General features: G+C 44.2%; 1 protein-coding gene across 8 annotated transcripts in view; it reads right to left on the minus strand.

The window, feature by feature from the left end:
• Window positions 1–17,450, minus strand: part of Ntm (neurotrimin) — a 968,521-nt gene that overhangs the window by 404,566 nt on the left and 546,505 nt on the right. For 4 of the 8 annotated variants that reach the window (NM_172290.4, NM_001357598.1, NM_001357597.1 and 1 more), the window contains exon 2: window positions 12,242–12,326. In NM_172290.4, coding sequence (NP_758494.2) covers window positions 12,242–12,326 — 85 coding nt within the window. Of the gene's footprint in view, window positions 1–12,241; window positions 13,372–13,999; window positions 14,286–17,450 lie in introns of those variants that run through there. The other 4 variants (NM_001357602.1, NM_001357601.1, NM_001357603.1 and 1 more) reach the window with 3 other exon arrangements.

The raw sequence follows: 17,450 nt of genomic DNA on the forward strand, positions 1-17,450 counted from the left end.
TGGCCAACCACTCACAGATATTTCTTACATTTCTTTGGGCAAAACTGTCATGCCATCATCCCAAGAAAGACCTGGAAATATAGTCAATGACTGTGTCAGTGAAGAAGAATAAACAATTTATATGTTTTAGACACTACAAGTATATATATAGCAAAGCAGTGAAGCAAGCAGGAAGGGACATGCCTGCTTTGCTATGCCATACGGGAGTTGACATCTAGGAAAGGTGATTCTCTTAGCCACCTCTCATGGTGAGTTGTGACAGAGCCAATGCCCATCTAAAGTCCAGGTCTCTTTGGCCCTTGGCCACCAATCAATTCCAAAGTAATGAATCTCACGTAGATTTTACAGAAGCCATCGCACCTCCAAGATGACATATACTTATAGAATGTGCCAGGGTCTGATTCTGCCCAGTCCTCTGTGTTCTCTGCCTTCTGATGACATGTGCTATGCAAGGACAATGATCTATCCAGAGACAATTTGCACTGGGAACTACCCTCAGCTGTATCAATAGCATTGGTCATCTATGGCTTGCAAGCTATGGTTCTGAGCACGTCACACTGTACTGATTGCTTAATGCTGATAGGAGCCTATCAGTAGTCCCCTTAACAGATGGTAAACTGAGTCATAGCTCAGTGAGTCAATGTCCCAAGGACTACATACCTGGGTGGCTGAGCCAGGATTTGAACCTGGGAAAGGTTTTGTGTCTAGCCCCTGCATTGTCTTCTACAGCCAGAGGCAGGCGTCACTTAAGAAAACAGGCTGAACCTGGAGCCATGGGCACTGACTGTTGTATTAAATTTCAGGGTCTCAGTTTGCCTTCCTTCTGCCTGCCATTCACTTATCTTCCTTCCACGTTTGTGTGCCTCGAGCTAGAAAAATAATCCTTATTTCCTAGTGTTTATTAGATTTTCTATAAAACCCCTTGTAAAAGTGGATATTTAAAGACCCTTTAGATTCCACACATCCAGACTTTATGAAGTGTGTCACACTGCCCACTGCCCAGGAAATTTCTTCCTCGACATCACATTCCATTCTCTGACCTAGAAGCAAACCCGACAGAAGCAGCACCCCGCCCGTATTTGCACAGTTTAATAACACCTGAGCCCATGCCAGTACAAACTTTCCTCTTCCTAGCCAAAGATAAACAAAATTTTCACTGTTAATAGCCTACTATTATTCCTAATAAATGTTTCATTCACTCTACGAATATCCTTTAATATATTGCGTGTCTTGGCAGTAATTCAGTCACTATGAATGAGAGCAATAAACTCAGTGGCCTGGTGGATCTTACATTTTAGGGGAAGAGACAATAAATAAGTAACAGATAAATAAATAACGGGCCTTTCTATGTGTTAGGGCTATGAAGAAAATTACAGTCAGGTAAGGGAACGGTGTGGTGAGGATGTGGGAATATTTCAAACAGCGTGACCTGGAGGGGGTGACACTGAAAAGGACACATGGATTTGATGAGGGTTGGCTCGCTCATTTTTCCAGCAGATCCTGGCAGACAGAGTACACTTGGTGGATTCCTGAATGAGGGAAGCTTGCTGTTGCTGCTGTCCTAGGAGCAGCACTGCTGGGCTCCGGGTGATTACAATGCTCTTTTCCACGTTTGCATTTCATCCTGGGGATAACTGGACCAAAGCAGGGTTTTGAACATAGTCGTGTAACATGATTTATGCTCTTAAATGATGAGTGAGATTTCTAACTGAGGAGGGAACTCTTTAAAAATGCAATCAAGTAGTAGCTCAAGATACTGCTCAGTGGATAAGATCATTGGCTACTTTTCCAAAGGACCAAACTTGGGTTCCCAACACCCACATAGCTGCTCACAGAGGTCTATAACTCAAGCTCCAGAGGATCCAATGACATCTTCTGGCTTCCTCGGACACTGCATGCATGTGATATATATGCACACACACATACAAACCACACACATACACACACACACATATATACACATGTATGTATGTATGTATGTATGTATGTATTATAATATAGTGTAATATATAATATATATTATAATATAATATAATGTATATGCATATATATAGTCTTTTTTTAAAAGATTAAAGGTAATGTGAGCAAATACTCTAAGTAAGGGTGCAGACTTTGACATGGAGGCTAATTCAGATTGTGAACCATGCTATGACTCAGGGAATCTCTTAAAAGTAAAGATAAACTGAGTTTTCAGATGGGTTAAGCACAGCATCAGGAAGAAAAATAAAATAGCTGCTAGGTTTCTTGTCTGAGCAACTGGATGGCAAATGAACTGTCAGTGTTGACAGTTCCTATGACTGGGGCTGCCTGAGGGGCGGGCAGGAAGTGAAGGTTGGGAATGAGTAGAGTGGCGATAAGTGAAGAGTATCAGGAGGCATACAGTCTGAACAGTACTTAGAAGGGGGTGTGTTGGCTCAGAGTTGGGCCACTGTAGTTTAAAGAGGAGGAGCATGGTCAGGATGAAGGGTGGTTGGTTGTGGCAGGAAGAGGAGTGGCCAATATGGTTTGTTGTTTCTGTTTTGTTGCCATGGCAAAATTAAGGACAATGAGAAAGAAGCATCCAGAGCCACAGCAAACATCAAGAAAAAAAAAATCAATTCACCTTTCAGGTCTCATGGTAAGCAGAACATAGGAGGACAACTAATCAATATTGGTTGAGATGTCTCAAGGGTTGGAAATAATCCAAAATTGCTAGTTCCTACCCAAAGGCAAGAAGTGATAATATAAAAGAAAATCCTGGGGTAGGAGATTTTGCTTGTGGCAGAATATGAAGCCCACAAAGTTGAGAGGTTTGTGGGATTAAAAACAGATATATAACTGACTTCAGTATTTTGATATAGAAGACTACCATGGTAAGAATTTGGAGGTGGCACATGGCAGGCTCATAATTGGGAGACTTTATCATAATATATCAGAAAGCAGAAACTAGTTCATTCTGGTGGTCTTTTTTGAGAAGAAGGAACCCACTCTAAGTGTTCCCAGCCTCCTCAACCTCTCTGGTGATTGTAATGGGGAGGGGGGGCTTGCACTATGCTTGAGAAGGCACAGTCATTCTCATAGCAGCATGACCTTTGACACGAGCTCTGTGGCCCACTATGGTTCATGCCGTGATGGAACACTGCATGGTCTAAGAAGGTCTTTCTGAAGATCTTTATATAAGGCTGACCTGACTTAACATAAGCCTCTCTTCACAATGCTTAGGGCTGTCATTACAGAAACAAACCAAATGGCCTCCATCAATTAAAAACTACAGTCTCACACTTTTGGAAGCTGGAAGCCTGAGCTTCTGGGAGTGACAAGGCTATGCAAGATTCTACCTGGTCTCCTCCCACTTGTGGCTGTTCGCTTACTCTCCAGCTCTCCCTGCCTTCCAAGGACATGACTGCAACCATTGTCCTCTCTAGCACATGACATTCTCCCTGAGTGTCTCCAGATCTCTGTGTTATCATTTCATGAATGCGCTAAGGATGTTGTCTCAGAGGAACCAGTTGACCACAGTATAACTTCATCTTAATTGATTTCAGATTAAGCATCCCTTAATCCAAAAGTTTAAAGAACCCCAAAAGCCCAACTCCATATGCACCCACATAATAGAAATAGAAAACCCCACACTGTGAGAATAGTGTCATCCACAAAGTTAGTTACAATGCTATACAAAACCTCACCCCTATATACACAGAACATAAACAAGCATAAAGAAAATTCCTGTGAACAGGATCATGATGCCTCAGCCCCAAGATAGCTCATCATGCCACTGGAAAAAATAAGAACAAACACATTTTTAAAACTCTAAATCTTTAAACGTAAGTCTTGAGCATTTTGGATGAAGAAAATTTAACTCTTACTTCCAAATAAGATCATAAAGTTAGGACTTCATGCATTTATTTTATTTGCTCGTTTGTTTTAGTAGGGGAGACAGGGTGTAAATCTATTTTCAGTCCCAGAGTGTTGTTCATTGTAGTGGTCATGTAACAAAATAATTTACATATATTTCCTCTTTCACTGTAAGTTCTGGTGGGCTAAAATTGTTGTAGATTGATCTCTCCTGATGGGTAAATTTGTGAAAAGATGATTTTTCTGGGTGTGAGGGCATTTTTCCATTCATCTGTTACATTATGGTCTGTCTAAAATCCAGAGAAGATAAGAAATTACTTTCATATAAACACATCTTCCTTTGCCTCCATGGGGCCACCAAAGCTTTGTCTGAAGGTTGATTTCAGTTTGATGATTTTCTATCAATCTGTTGGTTGATGCTGGTTTCATTAAAAACTCTATTATTTTTTTAAATCCATCATCAAGTTCTAAGATTAATTCATATGTTCATTTTACAAGACAAAGCTTACCACAAAAGCTTTCTAAGCCAAAAGATTTCACTCTGACAAGACAGAAAATTGGCCAAACAACCCAAAACAAACCCAAGCAACTCAGCCATGAGATGAATAATTTTTGACAAGCAGATCATAAAAGATGGAAACCCCAGTACCTCACTACATCAAACAAATTTATACACATCCCCAGTGGCTTCAGCAGAAATGGCTTTCTTTACTCCATTGTTTTTAAATGCCAGAAGTGCTAATCTTGTCCCACATTTTCCTCCACCCTAAAGAAAATGAACAAACAGAGTTCTTTGTCTCAGTTTTAATCATCTACGTCCTGGGCCTGCCTTTCCCTGACAAGAAGTTGTCTTAAGCCAACAAAAGAGCCACTGACTCCATTGAAGATGGACATGCCTAAAGATGCCTGGCATCCTACCCATACCTTACCACCTAACTACATTATAGTATCACAGAAAGACCAAGTCTCCAAGGACAGAGGTCAACCCTGCCAGAATCTATCCATGAATTCCTGATAACCTACTTTGTGAACCATTCTCAACAGCGTTATCTGGTGGAAAAAAAATCATCTTCAGAGCCATGAACTGTCACAACTTGCCGTGCAACAATCTTCTTAGGAAAAATATAAGACTACCTTTATTCTCACTTCCTTTCAATGATGAAATATCTCAAGAAGTGATTGGAACATAAGAAGACTCATAGATCAAAGCACAGGTGCTCTGGAGACCACATCTACACCACCCCCACATACACAACCCCTCCACATGAATACACACATACACACATATACACACACACACACACAATTACAGATGAATATGCATGAACAAAGAAAGATTTTTTATAACCCTTCCAAAGTGAATTCAGTAAATCTATCCAAGTGACATTTGAATATTTGATATCAAGTGATATGAATATTTGAGCTACAACAGTTTACAATGCGAAAGGGATGCAAAAGTGTTGGTATTATATACATCTACATGTGCATATACATAAGTTTATATATGTCGATATAGTCATATAAAATACCATTATGCATAAAGTCATTTGCACTACTTTAGTTTCACCCAACACATCATGGGATAGGTAGCAACTGTTCTCTTCAAACAAAGAGACTAATGTTTTTTGTCTGAAAACACACTGAAAAGATGCCTACATCACACTGAAAAGATGCCTACATCACACTGAAAAGATGCCTACATCAGGGCTGCTTAGGCTTCTGACTCCAAGCTCATGTTCCCTCTTGTGCACCATTCTGTCCTGCAACACACGCCCACTGCAATATAAGTTGGAACTCTGTACTCTGTGTCCGAGACCTTTGTCTCCACCAGCTGTCACTCAGTTAAATTTCTGTTTATCTTTTTTCTTTGCTCGAACAAGAAATCTGAAAATGCATCCTAAACCCAGTACATTTTTCATGTTCTAAAAACACTATTTTTTGGTTTTGGTTTTGGTTTTTTAGCATCTGCATACATCTCTACATGCATACAGATACATATACTATTGGTAGTATTCTCTATTATCTTTACTGGTTATCAATTATAATAGAAATTTACCAACTTTCCTGTTCCTTTGGAAACAAAATGATTTTTAGTGAAATGTTCAGCCCTAAAGAATAGGTACATATCAATAGTATTTAGTTTTATGCTTTTCCATGATAACCCAGAAGAGATGTGAATGGTCCTATTCCACATATCTAAAGAAAAAAGAAAAAGAAAGAAAGAAAGAGAGAGAGAGAGAGAGAGAGGGAGGGAGGGAGGGAGGGAGGGAGGGAGGGAGGGAGGGAGGGAGGAAGGAAGGAAGGAAGAAAGAAAGAAAGAAAGAAAGAAAGAAAGAAAGAAAGAAAGAAAGGAAGGAAGGAAGGAAGGAAGGAAGGAAGAAAGAAAGGACGAAGGAAGGAAAACAAAGAAAGATAGATAGAGCCCAGCCCTGCCCATTGGACCTCAACCACTTGGCATCCAGATGCACTGAACTATGGCATCCTTATAGAATTGTTTCTATCTCGAATCGTTTGATGTCCTGCTCTGGGAAAACACCTGAAAATATTTGAGGGATTGTGTAAAGCCCAAGGTTGTCGATATCTGAAGCAAAAGATCAATGGTAGAACTTGGAATAATACTTCCTTGGAACAAAACCATTCAGCTCCAGGATTCAGAAAAGGGTCCTGGGGATGCAGACTGACTCTCTGTGTGTCCATGCCACAAACTACATAAACCCTCTTTATGCCCAAGCCTGAAATCAAAGCTCATGAAAAAAGGAACTCCTTGTTACTCAAGGAAGAGCAAGCAAGTATACTAGGTTCATGGAACAGAGGGACTTGATTCAGAAGGTAAAATGCATAAAAGGGGTCCAGCTCTCTGGCAGAGAAAGTGTCCAAAAGCAAGGCCCAGGAGCCTGTTACCTGATCTTGTCATATGAGGGAAAGCCCCACTTTTGTTTTCTGGTCTGTATTAGAACAACAACTGCATCTCTTTTGTGATTCCACTGAGAAAGCACTAAACCCCAAGGATTAGCACAGGTGAAGCAGGCTTGTCCCACACAGAATCAGAACTGTCATGTAACACTGTGCGTTGGTCCAAAGAAAGCAGAGTTAGGTAAGAACTGAGAACATAGTGACTCAATAAACCAGTTGTATCAGAGGCACACCCAATAGATCTTCAGAATGGTTTATTATTCAGTGGGCAAAGCCACTTTCCTTTAGGCACATACAGCCTGGTGAGCCCAGAGGCAGAGATTGGAGGTCATGCTGGATGTATTTTTCTCACACTGGAGCAAGACTGATTGTCATCACCTTCACTACACGTAAAACCATGTGGCTGACCTTCACGGTCCCTGTAATTCTTCCACACTTCAAAATGTTGTGTGTCCTTCGATAACTATTTCTACAGAGTACTTCTGGTAAATGGAAGAGAGACTGAAAACTGGGTTGCCTCTCTGTACCCTTTTGGGTTCCAGTAAAACCCAATACATCCTCCCTTCTGTCCCATAGTTAGTTGAGTTTTCATGTTTCCCATGTTGGTTTCCAGCTCCTCAGTGGGCTCAGCATAATTCTAGAAACTTCCATGCAAGGGAGCATTTGCCCATGTTCCTTAGAGCCATGGTAGACAGGCTGGATGCCTGAGTTGTTCCTCAGGGGAGCACAGTCAGCATCTCTGAGAGGGGGCAAGGAAGGAAGCCCAGGCAGGCTTCCTTCGTGGCATTGCTATTCGGAAGGAGGGAACCCATAAGCAGGGATCAATAGTCCCACTATGAGACAACTGCTGCCAGGGGACTCTAAAAATAGATGCTGGGAAGGGGATGTTTTTCTGCCCTCCTCCTCATCTTAAGTAGGCTACTTTCTCTAAGGTACATCTGGCACAGCATCAGGAACATTTCCCCCAAAGATTGGAAGACTGGGTAGTAAAGTGGCCTGCCAGAGAGGAAGGCACAGATCTCAAATAAGGAACAAACTCCCAGCACAGCCCATCTGTGTGCAGCTCAGGGAGACCTCAGCTCAACAGATGGCATGTATTTGGAACCAGCACACAAGTAACTCCTCAGGAACTACCCTACATCACATGTGACCAGGGCAACTGTGATGGTAGACCGAGGACACCCCAGGTCAAGGGACACAAGGTAAAGAGAGACAGGGGAGTGGGGAGGGGAGTGATCTCAGACACACACTTCTTCAATCATTCGTACAGGTACTGTGTTGATCACTTGCTGTAGCAAAGACACTGGTGAATGCCAATATGCTAAATAAGCCAGAGGGTTTACCTAACCCCAAGAAACTCACTGTACTAGAGAAGAAGGTAACCAAACAAAAGAATGGAATGACTTCAGACAGAGATGAGTGCTCAGGAGAAAGCTGCCACTCTGGTAAGCCAATGTGAAAACACTAAGGCGCTGGGGGGGCGGGGGTTGACATTTGAATTGGGGCAAAATCAGAAATAACTGTGGATAGCATTATTCTTAGTAGTAAGGACAACCAAAGTAAAGCCCTTGGGCAAAGCCATATGCTAAACACTGGGATAAACACCCAAGGAAGACATAGTTCTGCCTTCCAGGACCCTCAGAGTATCTCAGGAACTATCAGAGACCCATAAAGAACCCAGTTTTCTACATCTGGAAGGGGAATCTCTAGATCTACCACAATCTTCTGTGGTACTTTATGGTGTTGCAATATAAAAACTCAGCCTTAATCTTGTACATTAAGTCAGACTTTCTATCTTTAACTCATCCACGAAAAAACATGATGGTTGAGCCACTACAACTCTAGACACAAGACAGGGAGCAGAGACAGTCTCTGGCTTGCTCCCATACCCAGGAAATAGTTCACTTTTGTAGTAGCTGTTTTATTAGTGGAAGGTTCCTCACTGGGCAGAGCCATTGAGTGGCATTCTGATGTTTCCTCAAGGTTTGTACTTGAGCTTGACTAGCCCAGTAGCCATCTTGGGTTCTGAGCTACTTAGTACCATCTCTACTTGTTCTCAGTCCTAACCACTGAGAGCCTCCCTCCACCAGGGGGCACTGTGCTCAGAGCCTCCCCTGTTGCCATCCTAGCCCCATGTATTAATCTGGATTATCTTGTTCACAGGCTGGCCCTGGTGAGTGCACCCAGGACTCCTTCCACACTTCATCTCTTGGCTTTGCACCTTTCCTGAGAGAACCACACAATAAATCTTTATTGTTTGATCACTGTTAACATACAAAAGAAAGTCAGAGAAATCCGGGAAGGCGTGAAGAGTGTTTTGTTTTGTTTTTAACTCATCTGTTTAGTGAGGGAGCTCATGACGTTAAAAGGTGTGATCTTTGCTCTCCCATAATACACTCAGGCCACTCAGAAAGACAGTTACACAACACTACAAAGAAGAAAATGATGGCAGACATTAATCCCCACTGGGGAAGTAGGAAGACACGGTGTTTATTGGGCCCTGATAAGTCTTGGGAAATCTCAATGTACATGGTCTAGTTCTGTTGCTTGCTACTGCTGGGAGTTCAGATAAATGATGCTCTTTGAGTCTCAACTCTCTCATCCATAAAATGGGAGATAATTAAATGAATTTCAGAGAGTAGGGAAGATTAACTGTAATAGTTCATAGTACTATAGAGGCTGGTCAATAAGTGATAATACTACTCAACTTACTAACATCATCATTAGTTAACCTCCTGCTAGACCCAGTTCAAAAATTCCTAGCTATTCCACCTTCATCAAATAATTTTTTTTTCCTGCGAGAGGAGAGGTTAGACTAGGGATCCATCAGGAATTCCGAACAAAGCAAGCACGTTAACAGTAAAGCCATCTCCTCATTTAACAGTAAAATTCTCCAAGAGAGGCTAATTCTTCATGCCAATGCCTCCGTTTTCTCATCTGTAAAATGTGATAATAGTAGCAACTTCATAATGATTATTATTAGAATTCACTTATAATGTTAGGAGGTTGAATGACAGATAGGATATTATATAAAGCACTTTAGTATTCCCTAATACAAGGCGACTTCTCAACAACACTGGGATATTTAGTTTAAAATTCTGTGTCATGTGATCTCACCAAGATGGAAAGTTTAGAAAGGCCTGCAACTCTGTACAGATTGCCAGTGCGGTTGTTTCCTAGTATCTCCAGAAAGATCACTAGAGATAATTAGATAAACTTTTAAAGTTTCTACAAAGTAGAATTTGTTGCTGAGACATTTATTCTCTTTAAGGACTACAAAAGACCTCCAGGATAATACTGATGAGAACAAAGCCAAATAAAAAGTAACCAGCGCAGAAAGCCCTCTGCTGGTCATGAGGGGAACTGCAGTCTTGCTGCAGGGTGGCCTTCCATGTGAGCAGAGGACTTCAGCCCCTATTTCTTGATCAGAAAGAAGACCCTGGATCATCTCATCCCTCAGTTTTAGGGTTCCATCCACTGAGACGTCCACCCTCCTGAAAGTCGCAAAGATATTCGGTCTTTTGGCCTGACACAGCATAGCTTAGATGGTGACCATCCTGATGTATATATAGGGAAGCAGCCTCACCCATATCCTCATAGTGTTGTTTGTGTTCAAACAAGACCACTGTGTGAACTGTCTGCGAAACTGTAAACAAACGCTGGTGTCTGAAAGAGACTACGGCAAGAGCAAAGCAGTCAATACATAATAATGCCCTGTTAGAAACAAGTCCAGGGCCCTGGCACCTGCTGGATACAGTCACTCTCAAAAGGCCATATCCTCCTGAACTATGGGACTACTGCTGTCCTGGGGTGACATTTTGGTCACTCCAATCCCCTTGCTTCCCTTAGAATGTGAGAGTCACTGTGGAGGTCTATTGATAGCTTCAGATCTCTAGGTCACTGACCAACTTCTTTTCTCTTTTGTCACTGTTCTGTGTGTGGATAGGTGTCTATGTGTATCTAAAACAATCCACCATAGATAGTGTCTCTATTTTGTCCCTGGAGGTCTGCTCCCTGTAGCCAAGGATTAGGGTCAGAGGGGGCATCTACAGAACACTAAATTTTCTTGACTATATTGTTTAGAGGTTTGTCTTTGTTTTGAAGAAGTCTGGAACCGATGCATATTTAAAACCAGATAGTTCATCTTAATCTAAAGTAGTCCCTACAAAGTTCATTCATGTGACAATAAGTAACCAGGAGTTCCTTGGAGTCATAAGAGTTAGGTCCTCAAAGACAAAGGATTTGGGGATGTTTGCAGCCCCTTGTGTGGTTTCTTTAAATCACGTGTATTTTTTGAAAATGTCCTCACAACTCAACTCTGTAATATCAGCACTCACTCCCCAAGATCGTCTGTCCTGTGGGTACCCTGTGCACAGTCCACAGGTACTCCAAGCTCATCACTGATGGAACCAGGACATTTGGCACCAAGGCCAAGGTTCATTTCCCAAGAATCTCCACGTTAGAGGATGAAAATAGTTTCCTGTTGCCTGCAGTCAGTACCATTGGCCAGTTTTTAAAACTTTATTAAAAAGGACACACTAAGTCAAGGAGAGGTACGGAGAGTTGCTTGCTCCCTTAAAAATTCCAGAGATGAGAATTTCCCATTACAATCATCCGGCGTGTAGCCCTCCTGTGAGTGGTGTGGTTTTATCAACTGGAAATGGAGTCAGTGCTTCAGTAGCAATATCGCGAGGGAGACAGTCTTGCCCCACTTAGCACAAAATGTAGCTAAGATTCTTCTCCTCCTCCTCCCCAGAGCTTGCAACCCTCAACCCCAGAACCGACCCAACACAACACTAAAGCTTAGGGTTTGCTGAGTGCCAAGTTTTGTACATGCTGCTTTGGTGAGCATGCATAACAATCAGAGCACGGTCCACTCGTGTAGAAGGCATTCTCCACAGACAAATCACAGTCCATGGTACCAGTGTCCAAAAGCCACATTCAGACAGGAAATCACATCTGCCTCTGCCCACCGTATCATGGAACAGACAACCCAGGAAAAAAACGTTAGTAAAATCCAGGCTCAGGAAAAGAGGTTTTTTTTTTTTGCAGAGTCCAGACCCTGTGGCAACTCTCAATGGCACGGGTAGTGCGAGGGCATCCACACCAAGCCAGATCCCTGCTTTGGGACTCATTAACTTCAGCAGGGAGATCATCCATGCTGAGTCTCAGCCAAGCCCCAGGTCACCATAGCTGTCAGGCTCGGGAAAAGGCAGTAGCAGGACCATTGGCTTCAAAATAAGACAGCTATCCCTCACCTTTAACAAACCCTTGGGTCAAAGGAGCCAGGTTTGGAAAGCACAGCTCTCCCCTAGCATTACCCTGAGGTTGCCACATTCCTTGGTAGAGCAGTTAGCTCATCCAGGAATTGTGCAGCGCAGCAAGCTAGGGATCTCTCCACTAGCCCTGGCTTGCTCCAGAGCACACACCCGCACCCCTGCCCCTTTGCCCCAGCCGAAACAAATCATCATTTAGTAGAGTGGCAGTTCCCTACCTGAGGGTGGCGCTCTCCCCCTGCCTGACCGTCACGTTGTCCATAGCTTTGGGAAAGGTGGCATCTCCGCTACGCACCGGCACTCCTGTGGGTACAAGGAATAGCAGCCTGAGAGACACGACCACGAGGCACTTCCAGGGCAGGAACAGGTACCCACAGACCCCCATTCTCGACAGCCACAACTTCCCAGAACTCCGGTAGTGGCACGCACACGCCCCCCGGGCGAGCACAGGAAGTGGGTGGGGTGGGGAGTGAGCGCGGGGACCCAGCGATGAACTAGCGGCGACCGCGCGATGCACTGGGAGGAGAAAAGCGCGCAGACTCCTCCAAGTCTAATATTCCTCCCCTAAATCCAGCCTCAGCTCGCAGCCTCCGAGAACCAGTTTCCACACACATCCGAGGCGGACTTTCTCCGTGCTGCCTGTAGCCAGGAAGGTGGCCAGGAAGGAGAAGCGCAAGGCAGGCAAGCAGGCGCACAGGTGCGGGTCTCAGAAGCTGCCTCTTCCCCGTAGCAGTTCAGGCATGGCACTTTGGACAGGAGTAAGCACTTTGGTATCCAACGGGGTTGTGGCTGGGTTGAATCCAGCTACCCAGATGTGGTCTACGATTCCTCAGTCGAACGAGAGGAAATCCAGCACTTTCTTAAGTTTCAGAGCAAGGCTCGGCGCCAGAAACAATCTGGAACAATAGCAGATGGAAAGTAGAGCACGCAAGAGGCGGCACGGAGGGAGCAAGGAGGCGCCTGCTAAGCCGGCTTCCTGCAATCCGGACTCGGGAATCCTGCCGCAGAGCCACGGTCAACTTGCTCAGAGCCCAGATTCGCGCTGCAGCTTGGGCTGTCTCTGCAGCGCAGCAGCAAGGTTGGAGCGGCGCGGCAGGGGCGGACCGCAGCGGTCCCTAGCCCGCTCTCTGGCTCGCTGCAGAAGACGAAGCGCAGTCGGCACCACCGGAGCCGCGGACGCCACGCTCAGCGGCCGCCCCCGGCCTCCGCGCTGCCTTCCTCCCGGGAGCAGCCCCGACGCGCGCGGGCCCCGACCGCCGGGGTTGTCATGGCAGCAGCTCCATCCCTGACCGCCACTTTCTCTCCTTGCCGACTCCAAGCGATCCGGCTGGCGGGAGGCACGGACTGTGCGCTCATCCTGGCGGGTGCGGGGCGCGGGCGCCCACCTTAACCCCCGCCGCGCCGGGCCAGGGCAGGGCGGTGTACCACCTCTGGCCACCGTTTTAACCATTTCCGGATTTGAAGAGCTAGCTCTTCGCAATTAAGAAGACAAAGTTACTGTGAGGTCTTAATAACCCTAGACATCTTAATAAGGGTCACAAACTAACTAGGAAGAGAAGAGCCTGCAGCATGCATATGTGCACCTTTAAAATGGTCAAATTAATTCTATCAGCATTGAGAGTACATTTACAACGTTAGGAAGATGCTTTAAATAATCTCATTTTTATTCAATGTTACACCACCCTTTGCACTACACCCACCCTCTTAAAACCCCGCAGACTCAACACAGCCATTCTAAGAGATAGTCCACGTAAAATATAAATGTGGAAATTCCAGAAGGACCTTGGTTGATGGAGTGAGCAAAATCCCTTTAAAATGTTGGTCAAGTTCAACACAGCCTTTTTTCAATTCCCCAACCTCACCCCAGACACTGAGAATGCTAACTGGGTAAAAGGTACACAGGCATGGGCCAGTGTAAGCCACAGCCTTGTTTATAAAGAAGATTCTCTGGGTTCTGGGTTCACACTCTGGCGTACCTGATTTCATCTCCAAGAGGCGTGGCTTTCTTTAAATCTTTGAAGCCCAAAGAAAGACTGGATATGCCTGAGCTTCTGTGACTTCTCTCTGTCTGCTGCTGGTTCCTCTGTGCCTACATCATGTTTCTCCCTTCACACTAACTCTGATGGACCATGCCTGGTCCCTGTACAGGGAACAGGGTAGATCCGTTAGAACAGTGTGGGTAACGCCAATAGGCTCCCTTCCCTGGAATTTCCAGTCCTGAGCTCCCAATACTGTCCTGAATTGTTACTGGGAAAGGAATGGGGGTACACTGGTTCTGTTTATTTCCCTAGACTTTCTCTTGCATTCAGTTGGGGCACTATTTTTTTTAAAAAGTCTATGAAATAAAAGTGGGTGGGGGGGAGTGCTTCCCCAAAGCCATCCAACACCAGATACGAAGAAAACATTACTACAGAACCATTATTAACCTCAGAGGTGCTGGTACCAATGAACATTGACGCTATGGAGTCACACCAGCCGTTTCCATGTAGATAGTATGTAAGGATCCACACGTGCACCTGTCCCACAATCTCCCCCTCACACTACTACAGTGGAGGGGTGGGTAGAGGTCAGCTGTGGAATGTGTTAACCAAACTCAAAAATGGCAAAAGAAGATGAGTAAGCTAGCTTTTCTAGCTTTGTAGTTGCCCAGACACTTCTGGGCTGTGAAGTATTGAGCAGCTTTACACTGGAGGTAGCAGAGTACTTGACATCAATTCATTACCAATTCCCTATTGTCTCCTCTAGTGACTTCTTCTGATATTAAAGTCTCAGGGAACTCATTCACTATTTTGACCATACCTTTTGACGTATGGTGCCCCAAAATGCTGACTGTTGACTTATGACAGCAACAAATGGCTTTTTTTCCAAAGCCTATTTTGTCTCATTCTCCAGTGGGAAAATATGAAAATGTGAAATTAAACTGTTTGGTTCTGTCAAGAGTTTCATGAGCAGGGGCAGAAAGTGTGAGTTTCTCTTTGCTGATGAATAGGCTTCTGGGTTCAAGGCTCTTCCCTTAAATCCAGCGCATTACTAATAATCCACTAACTATCCTCCTAGGGTCCCATCACAAGCCCTCTTCCTAGATGCCACACGCATGGAAACAAACTCCTTTTGGGCTTTGGAGCCATCTCCCTCCAGACCCAGGCCTGAGAATGAATGGAGCTGACTCCTTTCATGACAAATTCTAATTCGGTCTCTTGCATCTAATTCCAAATAGGTGCAAATGAGCATTAGGTTTTGCATCTACAAATGGGGATAATGACAACCAACAGGCTGTCCCAAGGGACCTACATACATGATTAACTCTACAGGAAAAATACTTAGAAAACCATTTAGGGTGGAAGAGCCTTTATTAATACATTTTTTTTCTGTTTCTGCTTTGTTATTATGGCTAGACAGAAAAAATAATCCTCACGGGCTCCTTGAGACATGAATGCATTTCTTCTTAGACAGGCAGAATGTTTTTGTCTCAGACCATGAGGAACAGTGCGAACCTTCAGCTTCCCAGTGGCTGTCCACAGAAAGCCCCACAGTGCTCAGGTCTCTCTAGGAGTACAAAGAAAAGCCACTCACAACCTCTGCTCCATGGGCCTAGGGAATCCAAGTTCCACTCACAAATAAAAGTCAAGAAAGTGGCCTAAGGTCAGAGATTCCCACCTAATTAACAAGACAGATCGGCTTTATTCAAACTTGCTATAGACGTGCTTTAAAAAGACGAAGATCAAAATCGCATGTCAATTGCCTTCCCATCCCCTAATCCCTAAATATAACCAGCACTTAGTGGCTTATCTTATATCCTGTCTCTAGCTTCATAAAAACTGCTGGATTTATTTTATTTTTCCCAGCATATCTGAGTTAATGAAAAAGGGATGACAGTCAGAGCAATTTCATTATTTGTGTTCTTTATAGAAACAACTTCCTCTCTGCCTCCTGGAAAGCAGACTCCTAAGGAGCGCCACCTCCACCTTCATTTCCCCTCCCATCCCCTCTCCTTCCTCCCGTCTTTCTCACATACACATATACTGTACACATAAATCAACTTGTCACAGCTTGTCTCTACACTGACAGCTGTAATTGCTTCAGGTTATAAAAATATCTTTAGGACAATACCTTTCAAGCTTGCTCTCTCTCTCTCTCTCTCTCTCTCTCTCTCTCTCTCTCACACACACACACACACACACACACACACACACACACACACACAAGCAGATTAGAATGTGTGGTGGCTTCCACCTGACCTGGCACCTGTACACTGAACTAGGGTTTGAACAGGATTTCTCCTGAAGATGGTCGGTCCACTCGGTTTTTCTTTTTCTTTGTACTTCATGTTACCCACAGCAAGCTAGAGTGAGCTAAAGAGCCATGACTATTCCACCATGCAAGAAACAAGAGACAGAGCAGTAGCTCAAGAAAGGCCAGCTCTAGTTCTCTACAAAAGGGAAAGGCCCCCCTCTCCTGGTGGAGATTTCAAACAGAAGTACAGGCAAGATGAAAAATGCAGGGTGGTTAGTGAGTGGCCTGACATCAAATAGATATTGGAAGATTTAATCAGAAAGAGCAGTGTAAATCTGGATAAAGAGGTGCCTCCAGGGGTATAGGGAAGGGCTGGGCTTTGGAAAAAATGTGTGCTATTTTTTGCTCCTCTATGAATACAGGATCACAATAAAAACCCCTGCTCATCGGGCTGTACTCGAGTGTGTTAGGATTTCAGTGGGAAGAACAACAAGGCATCATGAAGACGGGAAGATCGCTGCATGGACAAAAAAGAGGTCAGAAATAGAGAGATCTGAGAAGAAGGAGAAGAAGAAAAGCCAGGGGCATGGCTGCCTGTCCGTGGGCTTTGAAACCCACAGAACTGTATGAGGGATGCACAAAGCACAGAGGCTGTAGGGCAAAAGGTATGGAGGTCAACTGAATGAGCCAAAATCAAAGTGCTAAAATACAAAGGGTAGCTATCTAGAGAGTGCATCCCAAGAGTTGGAGAGGTTGGAACAAATGGTCTCTTGTGTAAGATTTGGATCATAGTAAAAACCTCAGACTCAGAGAAACACAGAAGGATGGATGTCCCAGAAAGCATGTGGGAAGATGTGCAATGCATACCTCTCATTTTAGGAAGGAAGGACGAGTCCCAGAAGGCCATACTCAGTATAAAGCTAGTGTTGGGCAAAGCAGGACAAGAACTCAGTACGCCTGGCTCTTTCCCAGCTCTCTTTCTATTGATCCTCAGCTATGGACACTGCTGAAAGAACTGACTGTCAAATACTGGCTTACTGCTGTGTTTGAGAACCATACAGACAACTAAGGAGAAGACCACAACTTGCTTATGAATACACGGGGCATCCAGTAAATCCCACTGGAGCTGATGCATTCAGTAAGCCAACATATATAGGACCACTGTTGATGACTAGATAAAGATGAAGAAGAGAA

Source organism: Mus musculus, chromosome 9 (assembly GCF_000001635.26).
Source record: "Mus musculus strain C57BL/6J chromosome 9, GRCm38.p6 C57BL/6J".
Lineage (NCBI taxonomy): Eukaryota > Metazoa > Chordata > Mammalia > Rodentia > Muridae > Mus > Mus musculus.